At 31.2% G+C, this 23137-nt stretch overlaps 1 protein-coding gene across 1 annotated transcript in view; it reads right to left on the bottom strand.

Moving 5' to 3' along the window:
* The window catches only part of LOC114325098 (protein obstructor-E-like), a 74021-nt gene extending 55407 nt beyond the window's left edge, over positions 1–18614 (bottom strand). The window contains exon 1 of the mRNA XM_028273037.1: positions 18402–18614. Within this exon, the coding sequence (XP_028128838.1) occupies positions 18402–18441 (40 nt within the window). The 5' untranslated portion in view covers positions 18442–18614. The remainder of the gene's footprint in view (positions 1–18401) is intronic.
* Positions 18615–23137: the final 4523 nt, after the last annotated feature.

Below are 23137 nucleotides of genomic sequence, written 5' to 3'. Positions count from 1 at the left end.
TCAAATCGCCTTGTCTATTTATTTTCTTTATATTTGAATATTTAAACTTACTTTCAAGTCATATCAATGATATTTTTTGTAATAACAATTTTTACCCTTTATTTAAATTTGGGGGGGATTTTTGGGGAAAATAACCGCTACCCTCCACCAGACTGGCATTTTTGTATTAGGCTATCATAGAAGAGTTACCTGAAAAATTTTCAGGTTGCCTAAAATACCTACTCAAAAATGTCTCACAGCTCTTATACTAAAATGTAATACCTTATAGAACTTGAATAAATAAATTCGGTTTAAATTGGAAAATATTTTTTGGTTTCACAAGGCAATAAAAATTTTACTTAAGAAAAGTATATTAAAATATTCTTTTTATAACAAAATAGCCTAACTTATCCGTCTCCCTGACGTCACCCAAGTTTTCTAATACTAAAATAAATATAAAGCAGAGTACAAAATTACGTACATAAATATTACAAAAAAAATATGGTAAAAGCATTCTCTTCGAAGATGTCTTCCGATTTAGCATTAAAGTGAGGAATAGTTTTTTTGGAATCAATTCGAGTTTTTATAAATCCATCCCTCGAATACACTCCAAAAACTTCTAGAGAAGCTTGTGTCACAAGCTTGACACATCGTTCTACACATTGTTTGTGGCAGTGATATTTCTCAATCTCAATGTTAAAAGGGTCTAAGTTAGGATTCTTAATAAAATCTCGCAGATTGTCACTCGAAAATCTAGAGAATATAGGTGGTTCTGTAAGGTCATATTCTTGTTAGTTAATTAACTCAAAGTAGTCATTTGAATCAAAACTTTTATAGGAGAAAGTTTGAAGACCCTCACGTTTTTTGATTTGGTCACTGGCAAACTTCTTTTGATGTCCAAGGGGTAGATCATTTGAATGTCACATGCAATAGCTGAATTTGATACTTTCTGATATACCAGACAGCGGATATCCATATCCGAAATATTTGCACCCTGGCTCATGCACAAGTGTTATGTGTTCTTCCACGATCAATTGACCATAAAACTTGGTACTGTCTTTTACTTGAGCTAAAGTTTTGTCTTTGCGTCGGTAACTTTCTTCTTTTACCGTTGTTGTCTCTGATTATATTTGTTTTTGTTTTCCCTATTAATCGAGCTTATCACCATTTTTCTGGGACCTCTTTGATTTAATAGAAATTCGCGCTCATCCAGAGGCACTTTTTGAGATTTGCTACAAAGACAATTAATCAGAGTGTCACATTTGCATGCTGCAAGATCGAAACGTGTAGTTTTACTTTTGTTCTTAAAGCATTGAATTTTAGTTTTGTAAAACTCACTGTTTTGTCTGTTCTTAAATGGTTTCATAAGTTTCATATATTTGTCATGATAGGCTTTTAAAAGCTGAATAATTCTTGTATGTTAAATTATTGGAATTAAAGCCTTTTTCCATATTTCCTCCAATTTAATTGCAACCTGTTCGGCAATACCAGAAAATTCTGGCTCTTTCTTGCTGAGTTTTTTATCCTCTTGCAACCAAAAAACTTCATCGCTTGCTTGTATTTCGGTAAAACATTTTCAGGTATATGTGGTGGTTGCCCAAAAATGGGGCGGTCCACAGTACATCTTGATTTTATTCCTCATGGTCCTGGTTTATCTATTTAAAAATCTTTAATTTACAAACAACAATAATAACAAAGTAAGGCAGCGCACCAAACATAGGTAAGTGAAAATTACACGCACGAATTCACGAAGCGGGACATTTCAAAGGGGTTGGGGAGACTAAAAAAACAAATAAAATTTTAAATATCGTTTAAATTTGTAATTGAAAACATTTTAAGTTTTCTTTAATTGATCTTAGATCGAGTTAGCACATATTCTATTCCAAATAATATAAATTAAAATTTCCATAAAAATCAGATATACAGTATGTCCCTGTAAGTTGTATCTATATGGAAAACTTTTTTATTATTAATTTTACGAAAAAAGTTATTCTTTATAAAAAGTTCTGCTGGTCCAAAACCCAAGATTCAACCATCACATATCAAATTTTATGAATGTTATACGAGGTATGTCAAAAAGTTTGAATTTCACTCAAGAGTAAAGTAGCTTTATTTTTCACAATATTGAAAATTGCTATTATGAAAAGTTGTTTGGAATTAAAAACTATATTCTAATATGCAATAACATCCTTCTAGTTGAAATTTTTTTTTGAAAAATTGTGGATAACTAATATTATTTTCAGTTATTTCAATTCTGATAAATCTTTTATTATTAATTTTACTAAAAAAAGTGATTCTTAATAAAAAGTTCTGGATGGTCTAAAACCTAAAATACAACCGTCTTATATCAAATTTTATCAATTTTATACGAGGTATGTTAAAAAAGATAAATTTAGATCAAAAGTAAAGTATTTTTATAGTTCAGAATATTTCAATTAGAAGGATGTAATTACATACTGAAACATAGTTTTTAATTCTAAATAACTTCTTAGAATAACAATTTTCGATATTGTGAAAAATAAACGTATTTTACTCTTGAGCGAAATTCATATTTTTTGACATACCTCGTATAAAATTGACAAAATTTGACATAAGATGGTTGTATTTTAGGTTTTAGACCATGCAGAACTTTTTATTAAGAATCACTTTTTTTCGTAAAATTAATAATAAAAGAGTTATCTGAATTGAAATACCTAACTGAAAATAATGTAGTTATCCATAATTTTTCAAAAAAAAAAAATTTTCAATTAGAAGGATGTAATTGCATACTAGAATATAGTTTTTAATTCCAAACAACTTTTCATAATAGTAATTTTCAATATTGTCAGAAATAAAGCTACTTTACTCTTGAGTGAAATTCAAACTTTTTGACATACCTCGTATAATATTCCAAAAATTGGATATTTGATGGTTAAATCTTAGGTTTTGGACCATGCAGAGCTTTTTATGAAGAATAACTTTTTTCGTAAAATTAATAATAAAAAAATTTCCATATGAATACAACTTATACAGGGACATACTGTATAATAAAATTCAAGGTCGTTGGGTGGGCAGAAAATTCGCTTAGAAAAAAAATTAAAAATACTAATATGCTGAAAAATAACACTAGCAACTTTTTCACGCTATTAGATATAACATTTCCAACTTTTATTTTTTCGATGCACTCTACTGTACAGTCTGATCAATCTCTACCATCACTATAACAAAAACTGGCCTGTTTTCTCCGATGAGCTGATAAGTACAGCAATCTCATTCATTATAAAAGGAACTCATTGCCCCACAATACGTTCGAAACTTCGAAACATACGAACCACGGAGAAGATGGAGATATCTGCATCGCGAAACGAGAAACGAATCCTCAAACCGTCAACGGGGGAGCAATTAATCACAAGCAGCAGAACAAATAATAATTATTCATCATTTACCTCGTGAGTCGTGAACTTATTAGAGAAAGTAGAGCATTTGTTGACCCTGAACTTTCGATTGTTTAACAGTATTACTCTTTAAATCAGTGGAGTGTGCAAAATCGTGAAAAAATACTACGTTTCAATAGGATTTACGGAGATGAATCACGAAATGAAATAATTGCTAGTCCAGAAAGCTACTGCGCATCCGCTAGGAAAAATATTCCGATTCGGATTTTTTGCACAATCTTACTCAAAAAGAACCTCTTTTAATTTGCATGTTGCCAAGACCAAAAGTGGGTCAAAATTTTTTTAAACGATTTTTGAAGTTATACTTCTTTACCGGCGATAGAGGGTAAATTTTTATATGGGAAAACCTAGCGACCGAGCGCATGCGCATTATAACTTTGTTCTGATTGGATGTTCAAATGACATGTCAAAAATTATTCAATATGGTGGCTGTGGCACAGCTGTAGTTAGATTATTTATGGTTGTTGCGTTTTAAAATTTGTGTGAAAAGAAACAACAAACAAAAGTTAGTTAATAGTTATACTGCCTTTTTAAATAGTTTTCATATACCTATATTTTTGGACTTTTGGACAAGGAAAACTCATTCTAATTTGGTAAGTACCTAGTTTTTATTATAATCATATTGTAATTATACATTTGGGTTAGGTTGAAATACATACATTTATTTTCTCAAGAATGCGGATTTTAGAGAGAAATCCCAGATTAGGTTCGATTTTTATTTTTAAATTATGATTTTTTGGCGTAGATTTATTTATCTAGTAGGTATGTAATGCTTTGATTTACATACTTAATTTGATTACCAACAAAAGTTCTACCAATCTTCATCTAATATATTGTTTTCTTACTGTTTTGTTATATTTTTATATTTTCTTCCACAAAATTTAAACTACATAATTTTCAAAACAATTGTCAAACAGTAAAACGTTCAGTTACCGTATTTTTCCACATGATTAATAATGTGCGATTGGACGAGTGAGTCTACGCTTCGATTACGAGTCAAAGCGGCACGAAATTCAAGGGTTCAATTCCCGATGCAAGTTTTATTTTCTTATTTTTTTATGCATATTATGATTGTAAGTATATTTGTTATATAATTTTTTTTTCAGCAAATGCGTATTTAAAATTTCTGCCAACAATTATTATCGTCCAGAAATCATTTTTTCTTTGTGGCATTTTTCAATGTGTTTGTGTGCGTTTTATTCTTTTATTTTTTTAAATTTTTGGTATAGTCTTAAAAATCACATAATATGTAGTAGAAGTATAACTTCTTACGTGCGTACAAAGTACACACACATTCTTTTTTTTTTTGTTTTTTTCTTAAAATTTTTTTTTGTGCATAGTTTTTTTAAGTTTTTTGGATCAGTCCAAACAGAAAAGGTCTTTAGTGACATTTCTCTAAAGTTGATAGTTTTTGACATATAATAAAAATTGAAAAATTGCGAAATTGGCCATTTTTAACCCTCAAAAACTATGTGAAAAATTGAAAATTTGAATGTTGCCAAGATAGGTAGATCTTCTTTAAACATCGATTGATGAAATCCCGAAGAGTTTTTTGCAATACAATATTCAAAACTCCTTTGTTTTTTAATTGCTATTCAAGCGTGCGCGACACTATTTTCCACCGACAGTATGGTGCAAATGAAAGGAATAAATTCGTTATTTCGTAAAGCGGCGACTATAAGGAAAAATCCCGAAACAGGTCGATTTTTATTTTTAAGTTATGATATTGTGGCGTATATGGTATACTAGTGACGCCATCCATCTGGGCGTGATGACATAATCGATGATTTTTTTTAAATGAGAATAGAGGTCGTGTGCTAGCTCATTTGAAAGGTTCTTCAATTCTCTATTCAGTAATATAAACATTGATATAATTATTTATACAGGGTGTCCTTCTACTTCTTTTTTGTCATATAATTTAATTTAATAAAAAATTTTTGGACACCCTGTATAAATAATTATGTAAATGTTTACATTACTGAATAGAGAATTGAAGAACCTTTCAAATGAGCTACCACACGACCCTTATTCTCATTTAAAAAAATCATCGATTACGTCATCACGCCCAGACGGATGACGTCACTAGTATACCATATATGCCACAATATCGTAACTTAAAAATAAAAATCGACCTGTTTCGGGTTTTTTCCTTAAAGTCGCCGGTTTACGAAATAACGAATTTATTACTTTCATTTGCACCATACTGTATACACATGCAACGGTGAAAAATAGTGTCGCGCACGCGTGATTAGAAATTAAAAAACAAAGGAGTTTTGAATATTGTATGGCAAAAAACTCTTCGGGATTTCATCAATCGATGTTTAAAAAATATCTACCTACTTTGGCAACATTAAAATTTTAAGTTTTTCACATAGTTATTGAAGGTTAAAAATGGCTGATTTCGCAATTTTTCAATTTTTAATCGCTTATATGTCAAAAACTATTAACTTTAGAGAAAAGTCACTAAAAACCTTTACTGTTTGGAATGATCCAAAAAACCTAAAAGAAACTTTGTTCCATGCAAAAAAATAATTTTAGGAAAAAAACAAAAAAAAAACGTTTAAAAAATGTTTGACCAACTTTTGGTTCTGGCAACATGCAAATTTGTTAAAAGGAGTCCTTTTTGAGTAAGATTGTGCAAAAAATTCGAATCGGAATATTTTTCCTAGCGGATGCGCAGTGGCTTTCTAGACTATGCTGAAATAAACGCAACATAAAAATCGTTTCAAGTTGGAGACTCAATGAAATACGTCAATACACTCCAATATGCATAGTTTAACACGGTTTAACAATATGTACAGAATAGAACAGTATGTAGTCATTGAAAATGAAAGACAGTTAATATTTTATTCATTTCAGAGATAACCACCATCCCTTTACGTACGTTTCGCTCTCCTGGGATCTTCAGAATGGCCTGTGGCCTGCTCTAAATCAAAATAAGAAACCAACTGCCTAGTAAACAAAATTACACGAAATAATTCACTCGCTATTTTGTGCTCTCGGTTTTAAAATAGTTATTCTAATAAATAAGAGATGAACCCACTTGTTTACTAAGTTTAAAGCTATTTTCAATGTCATGGGATTAGATAATGGTAGGGGAGCAAAGTATGCTAAATGTGCAGTCACTCGAGCGTTATGGGGACCTATTGGGTTGGGAAGAGTAGATCCTAAACCAAAAAAAAGTTAAGTAAAGTGTTCCATTTTAGTGGGCCCTTGCCATTTTTTAATTTAATTTTCCATTTCCAACAATCGTTTTTTCCGATTATAACGCCATCTATCCATAATCCGAAAAATGTTTCGAATAAAAGTTACTTATTTTTAAGTAAGAAATCCAAATCTGCAATAAAAAATGGGGGCTCCTATTTAAGATTTTAAAGTAACCCCCCCCCACCCCACCTCCGTGGGAGGTCGTATTTGATGCCATTCGATAGATTTTTCAAAAATATTGAATAAGTGTATTTTACAGTTTTTCGATCTGATGTTTATTTCGCGAAATATCGCGGAATTCGTATTTAAAATATTAAATTTACCCCCCACCCCTCTCCGTGGGAAGTCGTGTTTGGTATCATTCGATAGATTTTTAAAAAATATTGAGCATGTATTTTTTAGTTTTTCGATCTGTCATTCATTTCGCGAAATATTCGCATTTTTCTTGTGAAATTTTGGGACTCATCCATTTCCTTACTAGTCCTGTCGCCAGGGGGGGTACAACGGCCTCCTGTATTCAGATGGACTTATCCAAGTTTTTTTTATGTATTTTGACCTGTAGAACACGAATTTTTGGGTAACAGTTGATCCGGATGTCGATAAGATTGTTATAAACCAAGAAGTTGAGGAATCGCATAACAGCGATTTCTCGCAAAACAAAACATTTTTTTGTATTTTTTGGGCCATTCTAACCAAAAAATATTCCTACAAATTTTTTCGTAGGATGCATAGTTTTCGAGATAAACGCGGTTGAACTTTCAATAAATCGAAAAATTGCAATTTTTGAACCCGAATAACTTTTGATTAAAAAATAAAATAGCAATTCTGCTTACCGCATTTGAAAGTTCAAGTCAAATTATATCGGTTTTAATTATTTTAATTATTTGTATTACTAAAAATTTATTATTTTATTGGGAAAAAAAGCTATAAACACCTAGTGCTTGAGTGATATTTTTAATGATTTCTCATTTAAAATCGAACGAGTAGGTAGAAGAGGTAAAAGTGCAAGCGAGGCTATTTCTACGTAGCATGCGTTAAAACGCATGTATTAGGCACGGCAAACACTATGTGTTTATAGCTTTTTTTAACAATCAAAAAATAAATTTTTAGCAATGCAAATATTCAAAACAGATATAATTTGACTCAAACTTTTAAAGGCGGTAAGCAGAATTGCTATTTTATTTCTTATTCAAAGGTTATTCGGGTTCAAAAATTGCAATTTTTCGATTTTTTGAAAGTTCAACCGCGTTTATCTCGAAAACTCTGCATCCTACGAAAAAACTTGTAGGAACATTTTTTGGTTAGAATGACCCAAAAAATACAAAAAAATGTTTTGTTTTGCGAGAAATCGCTGTTATGTAATTCCTCAAGTTCTTTGTTTATCCGTTCTTATCGACATCCGGATCAACTTTTACCCAAAAAATTCGTGTTCTACGGGCCAAAATACATAAAAAAAACTTGGGTAAGTCCATCTGAATTAAGAAGGCCGTTGTACCCCCCCTGGCGACAGGACTATACGCCCGGCTCAAATCGTCAGATTTTTTAAATATACACTCTATTGCATGTACTTAACTTACCTTATCTTAATCTGACAATTTCGAGTTTTTTAAGGATAGATTTTTTTTTCGGGCCCCCCTTAACGAACTCCCTTGTGTTAAGAGCCAATATATGGTAGAGGTACATCTGCAGGGTACCAGGTTTCTCCCCATATGAAAATCTGACGCGCTCGAGTAACCGCAAAAATCCCCGCTTGGGCTACCCTACCATAGTGGACGGAAACAAACGGAAAGGAAAACGGAAAATGAAAATAGAATGTTTGCATTTGCAGAGTATATTTTCACCGAACTAAAAGAAGGGGAAATGGACTGAGCGGTACTTACTGATATAAAGAAAAAGGGTCAACGAAACGAAATTAGACAGGAATATGGTTATTACTACATCGGAGTAAATAAGAACCAAGAGCAAAACAGGAGTGTCTGTAGCATAAGAAATGAATATAAAAAAATATATAATATTGGAGAGTCATAAATGAAAGAATAATCAGTGTAGACATAAAAGAAGTATATCCCCCACTAACGACAGCAAAGGAGAAGAAAAAGATCAATTTGAAGAAATTTTACAAGCAACACTCGAAAACGTAAACAGTCGGAAAGAAATTATATTGATGGGAGACCTCAATGCAAAAACTGGAAAAAAGTATAGTAACAAAATAGTGGGCCCATATAGAGAAAATTTCTTTATAAGAATGGAAGCAAAGACCAGTATTCGTTAACTTAGGTATGTGACCAGTATTCGTTAAGAATACATATATGTAATGGTTTCTTTAATCATCAAGAGATACATAAATATGCATATACAAAACCAGTTCTCAAGCAGAAGTCAATAATAGACTATGTAATTGTTAAACAGAAATCAATGATGAAGGTTGAAGAAACGAGACCATATGGGGGAGCCACCTGAGGAACAGACCACCATTTGGTGAGATCAAAAATATGTATAAGAAATAATGATCACATTAGTCTAATAACAAGAAAATGTAATAAGGGTGAAAACATAAAATAAATCAATCAAAAAGATGATCAATCAATCGACAACAAAGATAGAAAACCAAATAGAAGAATAGAAGAAAATTTGCCAAAAGTGACTGACCACAGGACATCAAGAAGACAAAGAGAATACAAAAGGCACATCTATAAAACATATACGAAAAAAAAAGAAATAAATATCAGAAACAAAACAATTTTGCCAAAAAAAAGAGACAGATAGCCTAATAGCAAGCTCAAAAGCAAGGGAGACAAGAAGAACATTGAGAAACCTCAGACAAAATAACAATGAAACGATGGTAAAGATAGAACCAATACAAATTGATGAATGGGTAAAATATTACTCAGAGTTATTACAAAAAAAGGATATCTATTATTGTGTATCATTTTGTCAATCAAAGATAGAATAAAAATTTTATTTTTTTTAATATAACGCGGGCACATAAATTTGATACACCCTGTATATTGATTTGTAACTATTTATTAAAAGTTAGCTTTTAAGCAGTGGGTTTATCCTTAATGAGTTTTTCCCTGAAGAATTAAAGACATTAGTAAATAAAGCGATGTGAATAGACAATTTATTTCGGGATTAGAATTTTAAAACGGTTGCTTTGTTACGGGAGAGGCCAAAAGCCACAGGTAATTATTATATTTAGAAAAGTAATGTAGAGAAAGTTGGAATTTTAAGGCTCTTTGTTTAAGCCCTTTATTTGTAGAATTCCCGAAAAGTAATCATCATGAGTAGAAATATTTGTTTGGAAGGATGCATGGGTTTTTCAAATGAAAAAAGAGGAATGGGGAGAGAGAAATGTTTCTGATTGGTTTAGCAATTTGGAATGGGGATGAGAGAAGGTTGAATGTTCAGATAGTTTGGAAAAGGAGATTATTATGTGACCGGCATCGGAGAAGAGCAGTCAAAGTTTTCGTGAATAGTTCAGAAGCAAGTACCAGTGGTTGTTAGATAGTGAAGAGTGTAGCTGAAAAGTGGAACGAGAGACAGATCAAATTGAGAACAAATACCTCTTTGATTTTGTAAAGTCCAAGGGAGAGAATACTATTGTGAGAAAGAGAGGAGAGAATTTTGGAGTTTTTGTAACGAGTACTGGTTAAAAGAGGCCTGGCCCGTGTTTTGGAGAATTAGTTGATGGTATGCTGCTGGATTGATGCTGAGAACGGAGAGGGCTTTGATGGGTAGCCTAACATAATCAACAAGGAAGAGCTGTTTGGGTCAAGAGGAGACATCATTGTGTGTGAATCAAAAGGTTCTTTATGTTCAGAAGTTAATTTTTTAGTAAAAGCATATGAACTAAGATTCCAATATTTCAAAAATTTAATAGGAAGTATAAGTAGTTTTGCGAATACCTAAATTTGTTTGTTTAGCTTGTTTTGTCAATGTTATCAAGAACAAACCGATAAATATTTGTTGAATTAAAATTAATTTATGTAGTTAAATGTCATTGGGACAGTTATGCCCACAGGATTTAATTGAGTACTGCTTTTGATAATAAAAGATTTGTATGTGCTTATTTATGGTATTTCTATTTATTTCCTTTTCCTATTTTATCCCGATAAGGATCAACTGAGAGATATTGAAACCACGAGAAAGGATAAGTATAACCTAAGATAATTTAGTTATTTTTTTTTTTTTTTGTATGATAAAAAGGCACCCTTAGATTTTTCTTAATTTTTATGTATGATTTGCGACAATTGACTAATTAATTAAATAAATACTAATTATTATAAAAGTAAGAGAAAGCAGATCATAACACTATATACTACCCCAACTTACAAAATAAGAGACAGACAAACACAAGTTGCAGATATATCTGAACACGAAATAAGAAATGCCGAGCACTTTTAGTCTTCTTTTTACGTTGGTGCTCCGTGCTCCGTGTAGCAGCTCCAATGGATACGGCATGCACTCCTCTACATATAAACCGCCACCGATTGGATCGCCGAGCGTCAACACCGCTCCGGGAGCACCAACGTGTCCACTATGTGGAGCAGTTACACGGAGCACCAATGTATTGAATACGTGCCTTAAGTCTTCAAATTAAATAAAGAATCATCCACAAAAGCATTCAGGTTATTTTAGGAGCATCCTGTATAACTCGCGTAAATAATACCAGTAAAATATGTATAGTCCAGGGCGCATCTCTTTTGAGATGGACGTTGAGAGGTGACTCATATTTTTTTGAAGAAACTGCTTGAAAATAACTCATATAATATTTGATTTATCCTCCCACTCAAAATGGCCCGCAACATTGTTTAAATAATCAAAATATCAAGATATGAAGGAAAAATTCGATTTTTTAATTGGTTGTTTGATTATAACTTTAAAACTGTTCATTTCTGAGAAAAGTTGTACTGACATACAAGTTGCGTAATTAAATTTCCTACGATATAGAATTGGTGAAAGATTTTAAAAATAGTCACCTTTGTTGCAAAATAGCAATAATTGCGAAAAAATACCATACAAAAACAAGTATTTGCATTTTACGTTTTTCAGCCATTTATGCTACACTTAGGACCTTCATATTTTACCCAGAAAAACTTTATGATATGCTAAAACAACGCTGTAAATTTCATTAAGATCGGTTTAATATATTTTGCAAAATAAATTTTGCAATCCAGCTTTCGCAAAAAAAAATTAATTTTTTTAAAATGTTGCAGGACTGAAAATAAAGCAGATAGTAAGTTGATTTTTTTTTGCTTATAGAAGTGTACTGTACCTTTCATTTGCAATTTGAAAAATTAAAATCGATTAATTACCACGGCGTCATGAAATTTTTTAAATAAACATTAATTTTGGTGCTACGCGCAGGACAGCTGTGTTCGATTCACACAAGTTGATTTCCACCAAAATTTCTTCCAATCTTTATCTAATGTATTATTTTCGTACTCTATATTTTGTTGTATTTTAATATTTTAATTCCACAAAAATCAAACTAATTTTATTATTGTTTGTGAAATATTGTTTAAACAATTGCATATGTTTAAAAATAATAAACTTTTATTCTCTAAGTTAAAATATATGAACAAAGAAAGTTTTTGCTAAAAAAGGTGTTATTTCAAAGGATAGAGTATGTGTTTTTATTTTGCAATAAACAAATTTATTTATTTATATCGAAATGAAATAAAAATTAAAATTTATCAATCATTATCAAAGGTCATTGGAATGCCCAATCAGAGCAAATTATCCGCTGTCCTGCGCGTAGCACCAAAAATTAATGTTTATTTAAAAAATTTCTTGATGCCGTGGTAATTAATCGATTTTAATTTTGCGAATTGCAAATGAAAGGTACAGTACACTTCTATATGCAAAAAAATGCAACTTGCTATCTACTTTATTTTCAGTCCTGTAGCATTTTGAAAAAATGAATTTTTTTGCGAAAGCTGGATTGCAAAATTTATTTTGCAAAATTTATTGAACCGATCTTAATGAAATTTACAGTATTTCTTTTACTGTATCATAAAGTTTTTCTGGGTAAAATATGTAGGTTCTAAGTGTAGCAAAAATGGTTGAAAAACGTAAAATGCGAATACTTGTTTTTGTAAGGTTTTTTCGCAATTATTGCTATTTTGCAACAAGGGTGACTATTTTTGAAATTTTTAACCAGTTTTATATTATAGTAAATTTAATTACGCAACTTTTATGTTAGTACAACTTTTGTGGAAAATAAATACTTTTAAAGTTATAATCAAGAAACAAGAAAAATCGAATTTTTCCTTTATTTTTTGACATTTTGATTATTTAAACAATGTTTCGGACTTTTTGAGAGGGAGTATAACTTAAATATTATTATTTGAGTTATTTTTAAGCAATTTCTGCAAAAAAATTTGAGTCACCTCTCAACGTCCAAATGTACAAATATTTTAAAGCTGCGCCCTGGTATATTAAGAGACTACATAATTTAAAAGTCTTCCGAAACAAATATTAAATATTAGTTTTTCTTATAAATTATGTTTAACAGTTTTAGTATGAAAAACTAAGTAGTTAAAAATTAAATCGTGTGGGAACCTCGACAGTGAAAAAGTATTTATAGGTAGTCTGTACAGCTAAAAAAACAAACACATTAACAAAATGATTTTAATTATTATTTCTCTATTATGAATGAATCAACAGTAATAAAATTTTACTGGGCAGGGAAGAAACAAGCGGGCAGATGGATGAACCATATTTAGCTACTAATTGGCGGAATGCACCCATTACGTCAGGTATATTTTACTCCTATGCATTAAACAGCTTTAAACATTCTTCAAAAGATCAATGTATCATACTTTCAACAATACAAGGAATAAAAGTTTGTGAATATGTAAAAGCTGTTGGACCAATAATGGTGCAGTCCAAAAATGTTGTTTGGGCATCCAGAATTGTAAACAGTCGCATCTACATCTATTAGTACCGCCTAAACAACATCAGATATGCAGATGACACCATAGTATTTGCGGACAACCTAGAAGACCTACAAATCCTTATTAGTCCAGGGCGCATCTGTTTTGAGATGGACGTTGAGAGGTGACTCAACTTTTTTTTTGCAGAAATTGCTTGAAAATAACTCAAATAATAATATTTGAGTTATCCTCCCACTCAAAATGGTCCGGAACATTGTTTAAATAAATTGAAATAGACTGTATGACTTGTACACACTTCTAAATAGGTCAAACCGGCAAACAGGTGTATGTTCTCAAAGAAATTGAAAGTGTGTAAAATTTTTTTAATAATCAGCTAAGTACTTTCAACACATAACGTGCCATCATCAGAGCTTCGTCCTATTATAAATCCTTAATAGAAGAGCAATTGTTAAAACTCACTTGAAAAATCATGGATACTGGGCAAAAGCCAAAGATATCGGGTATAAAACCGTTAAAAAGGCCCGATATATGTGGCTTTTGCCCAGTATCCATGATTTTTCATGTGATTTTTAACAATTGCTCTTCTATGAAGGATTTATAATAGGACGAAGCTCTGATGATGGCACGTTATGTGTTGAAAGTACTTAGCTGATTATTAAAAAATTTTTACACACTTTCAATTTCTTTGAGAACATACACCTGTTTGCCGGTTTGACCTATTGTTTAAATAATCAAAATGTCAAAATATGAAGGAAAAATTCGATTTTTTTATTGGTTTTTTGATTATTACTTTAAAACTATTTATTTCTGAGAAAAGTTTTACTGACATAAAAATTGCGTAATTAAATTCCTACAATATAAAATTGGTTAAAAATTTAGAAAATAGTCACCCTTGTTGAAAAATAGCAATAATTGCGAAAAAAACCATACAAAAACAAGTATTCGCATTTTACGTTTTTAAACCTTTTTTGATACACTTAGGACCTTCATATTTTACCCAGAAAAACTGTATGATATAGTAAAGCAACACTGTAAATTTCATTAAGATCGGTTTAATAGATTTTGCAAAACAAATTTAGCAATCAAACTTTCGCAAAAATAAATCATTATTTTTAAATGTTGCAGGACTGAAAATAAAGCAGATGGCAAGTTGAATTTTTTTTTTGCATATAGAAGTGTACTGTACCTTTCATTTGCAATTTGCAAAATTAAAATCGATTAATTACTACGGCGCGGTGTCAGGAAATTTATTAAATAAACATTAATTTTTGGTGCTACGCGCAGGACAGCTGTGTTCGATTTACACACGTTGATTTCCACCAAAATTTCTTCCAATTTTTATCTAATATATTATTTTCTTACTCTATATTTTGTTGTATTTTAATATTTTAATTCCACAAAAATTAAACTAATTTTATTATTATTTATGAAATATTGTTTAAACAATTGCATATGTTTAAAAATAATAAACTTTTATTCTCTAAGTTAAAATATATGAACAAAGAAAGTTTTTGCTAAAAAAAGTGTTAGTTCAAAGGATAGAGTATGTGTTTTTATTTTGCAATAAACAAATTTATTTATTTATATCGAAATATAATAAAAATTTAAATGTATCAATCATTATCAAAGGTCATTGGAATGCCCAATCAAAGCAAACTATCCGCTGTCCTGCGCGTAGCACCAATAATTAATGTTTATTTAAAAAAATTCCTGACGCCGTTGTAGTTAATCGATTTTAATTTTGCAAATTGCAAATGAAAGGTACAGTACACTTCTATACGCAAAAAAAAATTATCAACTTGCTATATGCTTTATTTTTAGTCCTGTAACATTTTGAAAAAATGATTTTTTTTTGCGAAAGCTGGATTGCAAAATTTATTTTCCAAAATTTGTTAAACCGATCTTAATAAAATTTACAGTGTTGTTTTACTGTATCATAAAGTTTTTCTGGGTGAAATAGGAAGGTCCTAAGTGTAGCATAAATGGTTGAAAAACGTAAAATGCGAATACTTGTTTTTGTATGGTTTTTTCGCAATTATTGCTATTTTGCAACAAGGGTGACTATTTTTTAAATTATCAACCAATTCTATATTGTATGAAATTTAATTACGCAGCTTTTATGTCGGTACAACTTTTCTCGGAAATGAATACTTTTAAAGTTATAATCAAAAAGCGAAGAAAAAAATCGAATTTTTCCTTCATTTTTTGACATTTTGATTATTTAAACAATGTTCCGGACCTTTTTGAGAGGGAGGATAACTCAAATATTATTATTTGAGCTATTTTTAAGCAATTTCTGCAAAAAAATTTGAGTCACCTCTCAACGTCCAAATGTACTAATATTTTTACAGATGCGCCCTGGTCTATATAAATAAATCACGTATTACAGTCACGAATATGGACTTAATATAAACGTAAAAAAGATAAAACTTACGATCATTAGCAAGGAAGAGATAACAGAATACCAAACCCCTGTAGAAAGAGTAAGGCACTGCAACTACCTCGGCACCATAATAAATGAAGAATGGACGAATGGACCAAGAACCAAGATATAAGATCGCGCATCGGAAAAGCTAGATGCACCTTCAACCGGATGGGGGCCTTCTTGAAGTCTTGAAGAGCCACCACCTCTCTCTTGGTATAAAAGCAAGAATGCTGCGATGCTACGTCTTCTCTGTCATTTTTATGGTGTTGAATCGTGGACCTTGAACGAAGATATGTGCCGAAAATTGAGGGGTCTAGATGCAAAACCGGACATTTCCACTTTTTGGTCAAAATACACCTCTGTAGTTGAATACACCTCTGGAATCTGTGATTAGAGATCTATTTATTAACAATTTGATAAAAAGCAAAATTGGACAGCTCCTAGTAGTAATTCAGTGTGAAAGAATTGGTTCAGATGCAAAAGTGGACTTTTCCTCCAATGTGAGATAGGGAACAGTAAAGTTGTAAATTGTTTTTTTTTTAGTTTACTCAGATTGACCTTAAGTGGAAATGTCCGGTTTTGAATCTAAACCCCTCAATTGAAAGCATTTGAGATATGGCTGTATCCAAGAATACTTAAAATTCCGTGAACTGACCGGGTCTCAAATGAAGAGATCCTCAAAATGAAGAAGAACAGAGAGGTATTGACCCCCATAAAATCTCGAAAGTTACAATATTTCGAACACATTATGCGAAATTAATCCAGATATGAACTCCAACACGCCATACTGGAAGGAAAAATATTTGGAAAACGGGGTCCAGGAAGAAAAAGAACATCCTGATTAAAGAACCTCATAACCTTATTCAACAAAACAACTGTGCAGCTACCTGCAGTTAAGAAAAGGATTGCCATGATGATCACCAACACTCGTCACGGATAGCCACATCAAGAAGAAGATGCCAAATTGTAAAGTATTTTTACGTAATTATATGTATATTTTTCTCTGTGCATGTCCCCCGCTAATAATCCTTAGTGGTTGATGTGAGTATATTTTTATGTAAATAAATATAAAATACAGGGTGTCCCGAAAAGATTGGTCATAAATTATACCACAGATTCTGGGGTCAAAAATATGTTGATTGAACCTAACTTACCTTAGTACAAATGTTCACATCAAAAAAGTTATAGCCCTTTGAAGTTACAAAATTAAAATCAATTTTTCTTAATATTTCCAAAACTATTAGAGATTTTTTATTGAAAATAGACGTGTGGCATTCTTATTGCAGGAACATCTTAACAAAAAATTATAGTGAAATTTGTGCACCTCATAAACATTTTATGGGGGCTTTTTCCCTTAAACCCCCCAAAACTTTTGTGTGTGTTCGTATTATATTATTGCTAGTTTAACACAGTGTTTTTAAAACTTTTTGCCTCTTAGTACTTTCTCGAAAAGTCAGTTTTTATCGAGATATTTTGAATATTTGTCAAATCCACCACCTATTTGTATATGGTTAAATACGATTATAGAGACCTGGTAATAATATGAAAAATCTATAATTTACATTTTTATAATATGAAAATATACTAAGGGGCAAAAAAGTTTTTAAAACACTGTGTTTAACTAATGGTACCGCAATAAAAGTTTAATTGGAACGTACACAAACATTTGGGGGGTTTAAAGGAACGAAACCCCTATACAATTTTTATGTAAACATAATAAAAAAGAAGCCGCCTCTCGATAAAAACTGGTTTATCGAAAAAAGTCTAAGAGGCAAAAAAGTTTTAAAAATACTGTGTCTAACTATTGGTACCACAATAATAATTTAATTGGAACGTACACAAAAGTTTGGGAGGGGTATAAGGGAACAAAACCCCATCAAATTTTTATGGGGTGCACAAATTTCACTATAATTTTTTGTTAAGATGCTCCTGCCATAAGAATGCCACATGCCACACTTTCAATAAAAAATCTCTAATAGTTTTCGAAATATTGTAAAAAAATTATTTTCATTTTGTAATTTTAAAGGGCTATAACTTTTTTATGTGCACATTTGTACTAAGGTAAGTTAGGTTAAATCAACATATTTTTGACCCCAGAATCTATGGTATAATTTATGACCAATATTTTCGGGACACCCTGTATATTTGAAAAAATTCGTATTAGCACTTAACTTTATTAACGAGAAATTGATATAAACTAAACTAATAATTTGATTTATAAAATATTATAATACAAAATTAGAAACTCATTTATTTAAATATGAAAAATGAAAATATTTCATTTAAAAACTTTATTTTTCCCTAGGTTTAAAAATAAAAGTTTAATCATTTTTTAGACAAAAATATGGGCATGTAAATACAAATATTGTATTATCGAACACTGTTGATAGTTTTTCTTTTTAAAAAAGAATAAAATTATCTGAAAAATAATAAGTACCTAATGGTTATATAACTTACCAAAAAGCGCAAGCGCCACCACACAAAAAACCGTCTTCATTTTCCTGAGTCGAACGAACCTTTCACAACTCACCGTACTAATGGTACTATGGTACTAGCTAGCGAATGCCAAATACAAACACGGGCTCTTTGCCGGCAAAAGACTTCTTCCTCACTGAAGATATCTTGTAAGTTCTTCCTCTTTTCAAACGGGCGAATCATCGACTGGCCAACTCACTGCTTCGAAAGTGGTACCACCACCATCGCCACTTGGTACCAGCGTCCTTAAGAATAATAATAAATGATTTTCTTAATATTCCCAGAGCATAGTTAGTGAGTTAAGAGGATGATGTTTAAATATTTGAAATATTTCTACAGCCATCTAAATATGTAGGTACATTATGTGAATATGTTATTTTAATGACTAATATAAGATATTTTTAACATCACTTTCAAAATTATTCGTTTTCTTAAGAATACATTTTCACCGTTGAATATTAACTATATTATTATAATTAGTAAATGAAAAATTTATAGTACTTACATAATCACAACAAACACCAATTGCGAATCTAGACCTCCACTTACAGTTGAAGAAATAACGTATGCCATCAAAAGTACCAAAGATGGTAAAGCAGTAGGCCCTGATCATTTTCATTCCGAATTCTTAAAACTTATGGACTACGACGGCATAAAGTGGTTGACAAATATATTTAACAATATATATGACACAGGCATAATTCCCCAAAAATGGATAGAAACAACTTTTATAAATCTTCCAAAAAAACCCCAAAGACTATAGAATTATAAGCCTTACGAGCCATTTACTTAAAACATTTCTAAAGGTCATTCACAAGAATAATATAATATACAAAGTGCGAGGAACAACTAACAAGAACACAATTCGGATTTCGTGATGCTCTGGGAACATGGGAGGCCCTTTATGCTATGCATGTGCTATTTCAGAGATGCAGGGATGTAAATTGTGATATATACGTATGCTTTATTGATTGCCAGAAAGTATTTGACAAAGTAAAACATGACAAATTAATAACTCTAATACAAGAAATTGGAATTGACAACAAAGATCTAAGAATTATCAGAAACATTTATTACAATCAAACGGCCAAAATCAAAATAGAAGACCAGTTAGCTGATAAAATTGCAATAGAAGGAGGAGTACGACAGGGCTGTATTTTATCTCCACTACTATTTAATATTTACCCTGAATGGGTATTTAAGGAAGCTTTAGACGGTTGTGCGAAAGGAGTATTAATAAATGGTGAATGGTTGAATAACATTAGATATGCAGATGACACCATAGTCTTTGCCGATAATCTGAATGCTTTACAGATATTAACAAATCGTATAACAGAAGTCAGCAAGAAATACGGACTAGCTCTTAACATAAAGAAGACCAAATTTATGACAATTAGTGAAAAACCAATACTAAACGCTCAACTTACAATCAACCAACAGAATATCGAAAGAGTTGAGCAATATACATATCTGGGTACGAATTTAAATAGCCAATGGGACCACTCAACAGAAATTAAACAGCGAATAATAAAAGCGAAAGCAGGTTACGAGAGACCCATTTTCAACAGTCGAGACATATCATTAAAAACAAAATACCTTCTGTTAAAATGCTACATATTCACAGTTCTGCTCTACGGAATGGAAGCGTGGACACTAAATGTTGCATCTATGAATCGGCTCGAAGCTTTCGAAATGTGGTGTTATAGGCGCATCTTACGTATATCCTGGGTTGACCGAATTACTAATGTGGAAGTCCTGCGTAGAATGGGGAAAGAGTGTGAGATTCTCATAACCATCAAAACAAAAAAATTAGAATATCTAGGACATGTAATGAGAAATCAAGAACGTTGCGGCCTTCTCCAACTGATTCTCCAAGGGAAGGTAAATGGTAAAAGTGGACTGGGAAGAAGACGCATTTCCTGGCTTCAAAATTTACGAAAGTGGTATAACACGACTACCACTGAGCTGTTTCGCGCTGCGGTAAGCAAAGTCAAGATTGCCATGATGATCGCCAACATCCGGAAGGGATAGGTACTTTAAGAAGCAGACATAAACATGGAATGAAACACAGAAATGGAATTAAAAAACATGATAGAAAAACTGCAAGCAATAAAGTGCCAGCTAGTTACAAAAACTTCTTCTTCGAGTACCGTCTCCGCGTCGGACGTCGGCAATCATCATAGTTTTTTAAACTTTGCAGACGGCTGCTCTGAAAAGTTCATTTGATGCACTTCCGTACCATTCTCTCGAGTTGCGCTGCCATGACAGTCTACGTCTCTCTATGCTTTTTGTTCCTTGGGTCTTTCCCTGCATAATCAATTGCAAAAACTAATATAAAAAAATACGTGGACGGAACAGGAAATGAAAAAGCACAAAAAGCACAGGATAAGAGTGAATATAAAGATGATAACAAAGACAAGAAAGGAAATAAATTTAAAGGGCAACATAAAGAAAAACCAAGAGAAGTTCGTTTTAAAAATGGCTCATGGAATGGAAGAAACATAAACGAAAAAGAAGTGGAACTGGGGAAAGAAACAGAAGATATAAAGATTGAAGTATAGAGGGTGTTTAATTGGGAAAGTAACATACGTTAACTGTGGAAAGAGGACACTTAAGCGGTCTCAAAAATACCATACTTAATGAGTCTTACTTCAATAATAACAGAGATACTGGGCGATTTATCTATTTTGCCATTTTCTTATTTGGTTCATAACTTTTTAACCACACTGTATATTTATTTGATATTTGGCACGCAAATATTCTTTAAGGTGTACGATCAACTAATTTATTTACAATTGTAAGAAATCCAGGTCTGGATTAAAAATATTGGAAAAATATTCCGACCCAAAAAAACACCCTGTACATTAAATTTTTTTAAAATAGATTTTGCATTTGAAAAGAGGATAAGAAACTAAATTTAGTGGTATACTGTGAATTTTCGGCAAAATTATTTTTCTGATCAAATTTTGAATTTGATTTCTGAAATTAAGCCAATTGCGAGAGCTCGAAGTAGAAAAAAATTTAAATACGACTTACAACTTGCTAAACACACTGTATATTTATTTTATATTTTACACCGAATATTTTTTAAAGTGTCCAATCAATTAATTTATTTACAATTATAAGAAAATCCAGGGCTGGATTAAAAAATATTGAAAAAATGTTCCGACCCAAAAAAAACACCCTGTAGATTAATTTTTTTCTACAACCGTGTTAAAAATGCAATTTTTAGCACTCCATACGAGTGTTAAAAATGCTACTTTAAGGCACTAGTGCTTTAAAAAAAAATTAAGGCACTGCAGTTCGTATTGACCGTATATGCAATTTTGATGTAATGTCAAAAAAATATAAAATTGGAATGTCAGTCAAGTTCAAGTAAAAGTTTTTGTAGATATTGTCCTGTAATTACGTTTGTAGAAAAAAAATATTGTATGATATGCATGTTAAAAAGTACATTTTTAAGGCACTCATGTGAATTGCAGAACTCGCTTTCGCTCATTCTGCAAACATTCACATGCGTGCCTTAAACGTGTACTTATTAACACTTATATCATAAATAACTATTAAAACGGATTTCGAATTGATATATTTTTGGTGAACTCTTTATTATTTATTCGTTATTTGAAGGTGAATATTTGTTATGAATGATTTGTCGCCATAATAAAAAACACTGAAATGTTAACATTTTACCAATTTAGATTAAAGAATGGTATTATTTAGAATTAAGTCACATTTTAATTTGTTGACTTTGAGCTCTTGCAATTCACATAATTTCAGGATTCAAATTCAAAATTTTACCAGAAAAATCATTTTGCCGACAATTAAAAGTATACCACTAAATTTAGTTTTTCATCCTCATTTCAAATGCAAAATTCATTTTAAAATAATTTAATGTACAGGGTGTGTTTTCTTTTTGGGTCGGAACATTTTTCCAATGTGTTTTAATCCGGCCCTGGATTTTTTTAAATTATAAATAAATTAATTGATTTGACGGTCTTAAGAATATTCTATGTTAAATATAAAATAAATATACACTGTGTTTAGCAAGTTATAAGTCGTATTTCAATTTTTTTTCTACTTCGAGCTCTCGCAATTTGCATAATTTCAGAATTCAAATTCAAAAGTTGACCAGAAAAATCATTTTGCCGAAAATTAAAAGTATACCGCTAAATTTAGTTTTTTATTCTTTATGAAATGCAAAATCTATTTTAAAAAAATTTAATGTACAGGGTGTTGTTTTTGGGTCGGAATATTTTTCCAATATTTTTAAATGCGGACCTGGATTTTTTACAATTGTAAATAAATTAGTTGATTGTACACCTTAAAGAATATTTGTATGCCAAATATCAAGTAAATATACAGCGTGGTTAAAAAGTTATGAACCAAATAAGAAAATGGCAAAATAGATAAAACGCCCAGTATCTTTGTTATTAATGAAGTAAGACCCATTAGTGTGGTATTTTTGAGACCAACTGAGTGTCCTCTTTCTACAGTTAACGTATGTTGCTTTTCCAATGAAACACCCTATATCGTAGCTAAAACAGAAATAAAAGGAAAAGGAGTAGAAGAAAAAGGAGAGCTTAGGCAGGGGCAGCATGCATGATAAAAAATATCATCAATAAAGTAGGAAATTGGACATATTTAAATGAGGATATACTTAGAGTACCTAGTTTTGGAGATTGGCACATATAGTCCACAGTACATCGTCTTTTTGGAAG

This window comes from Diabrotica virgifera, chromosome 5, assembly GCF_917563875.1.
Source record: "Diabrotica virgifera virgifera chromosome 5, PGI_DIABVI_V3a".
In the NCBI taxonomy this organism is placed as follows: Eukaryota; Metazoa; Arthropoda; class Insecta; order Coleoptera; family Chrysomelidae; genus Diabrotica; species Diabrotica virgifera.
The sequence above is the reverse complement of the archived record's forward strand: the minus strand, read 5'-3'. Positions and strand labels throughout refer to the sequence as shown.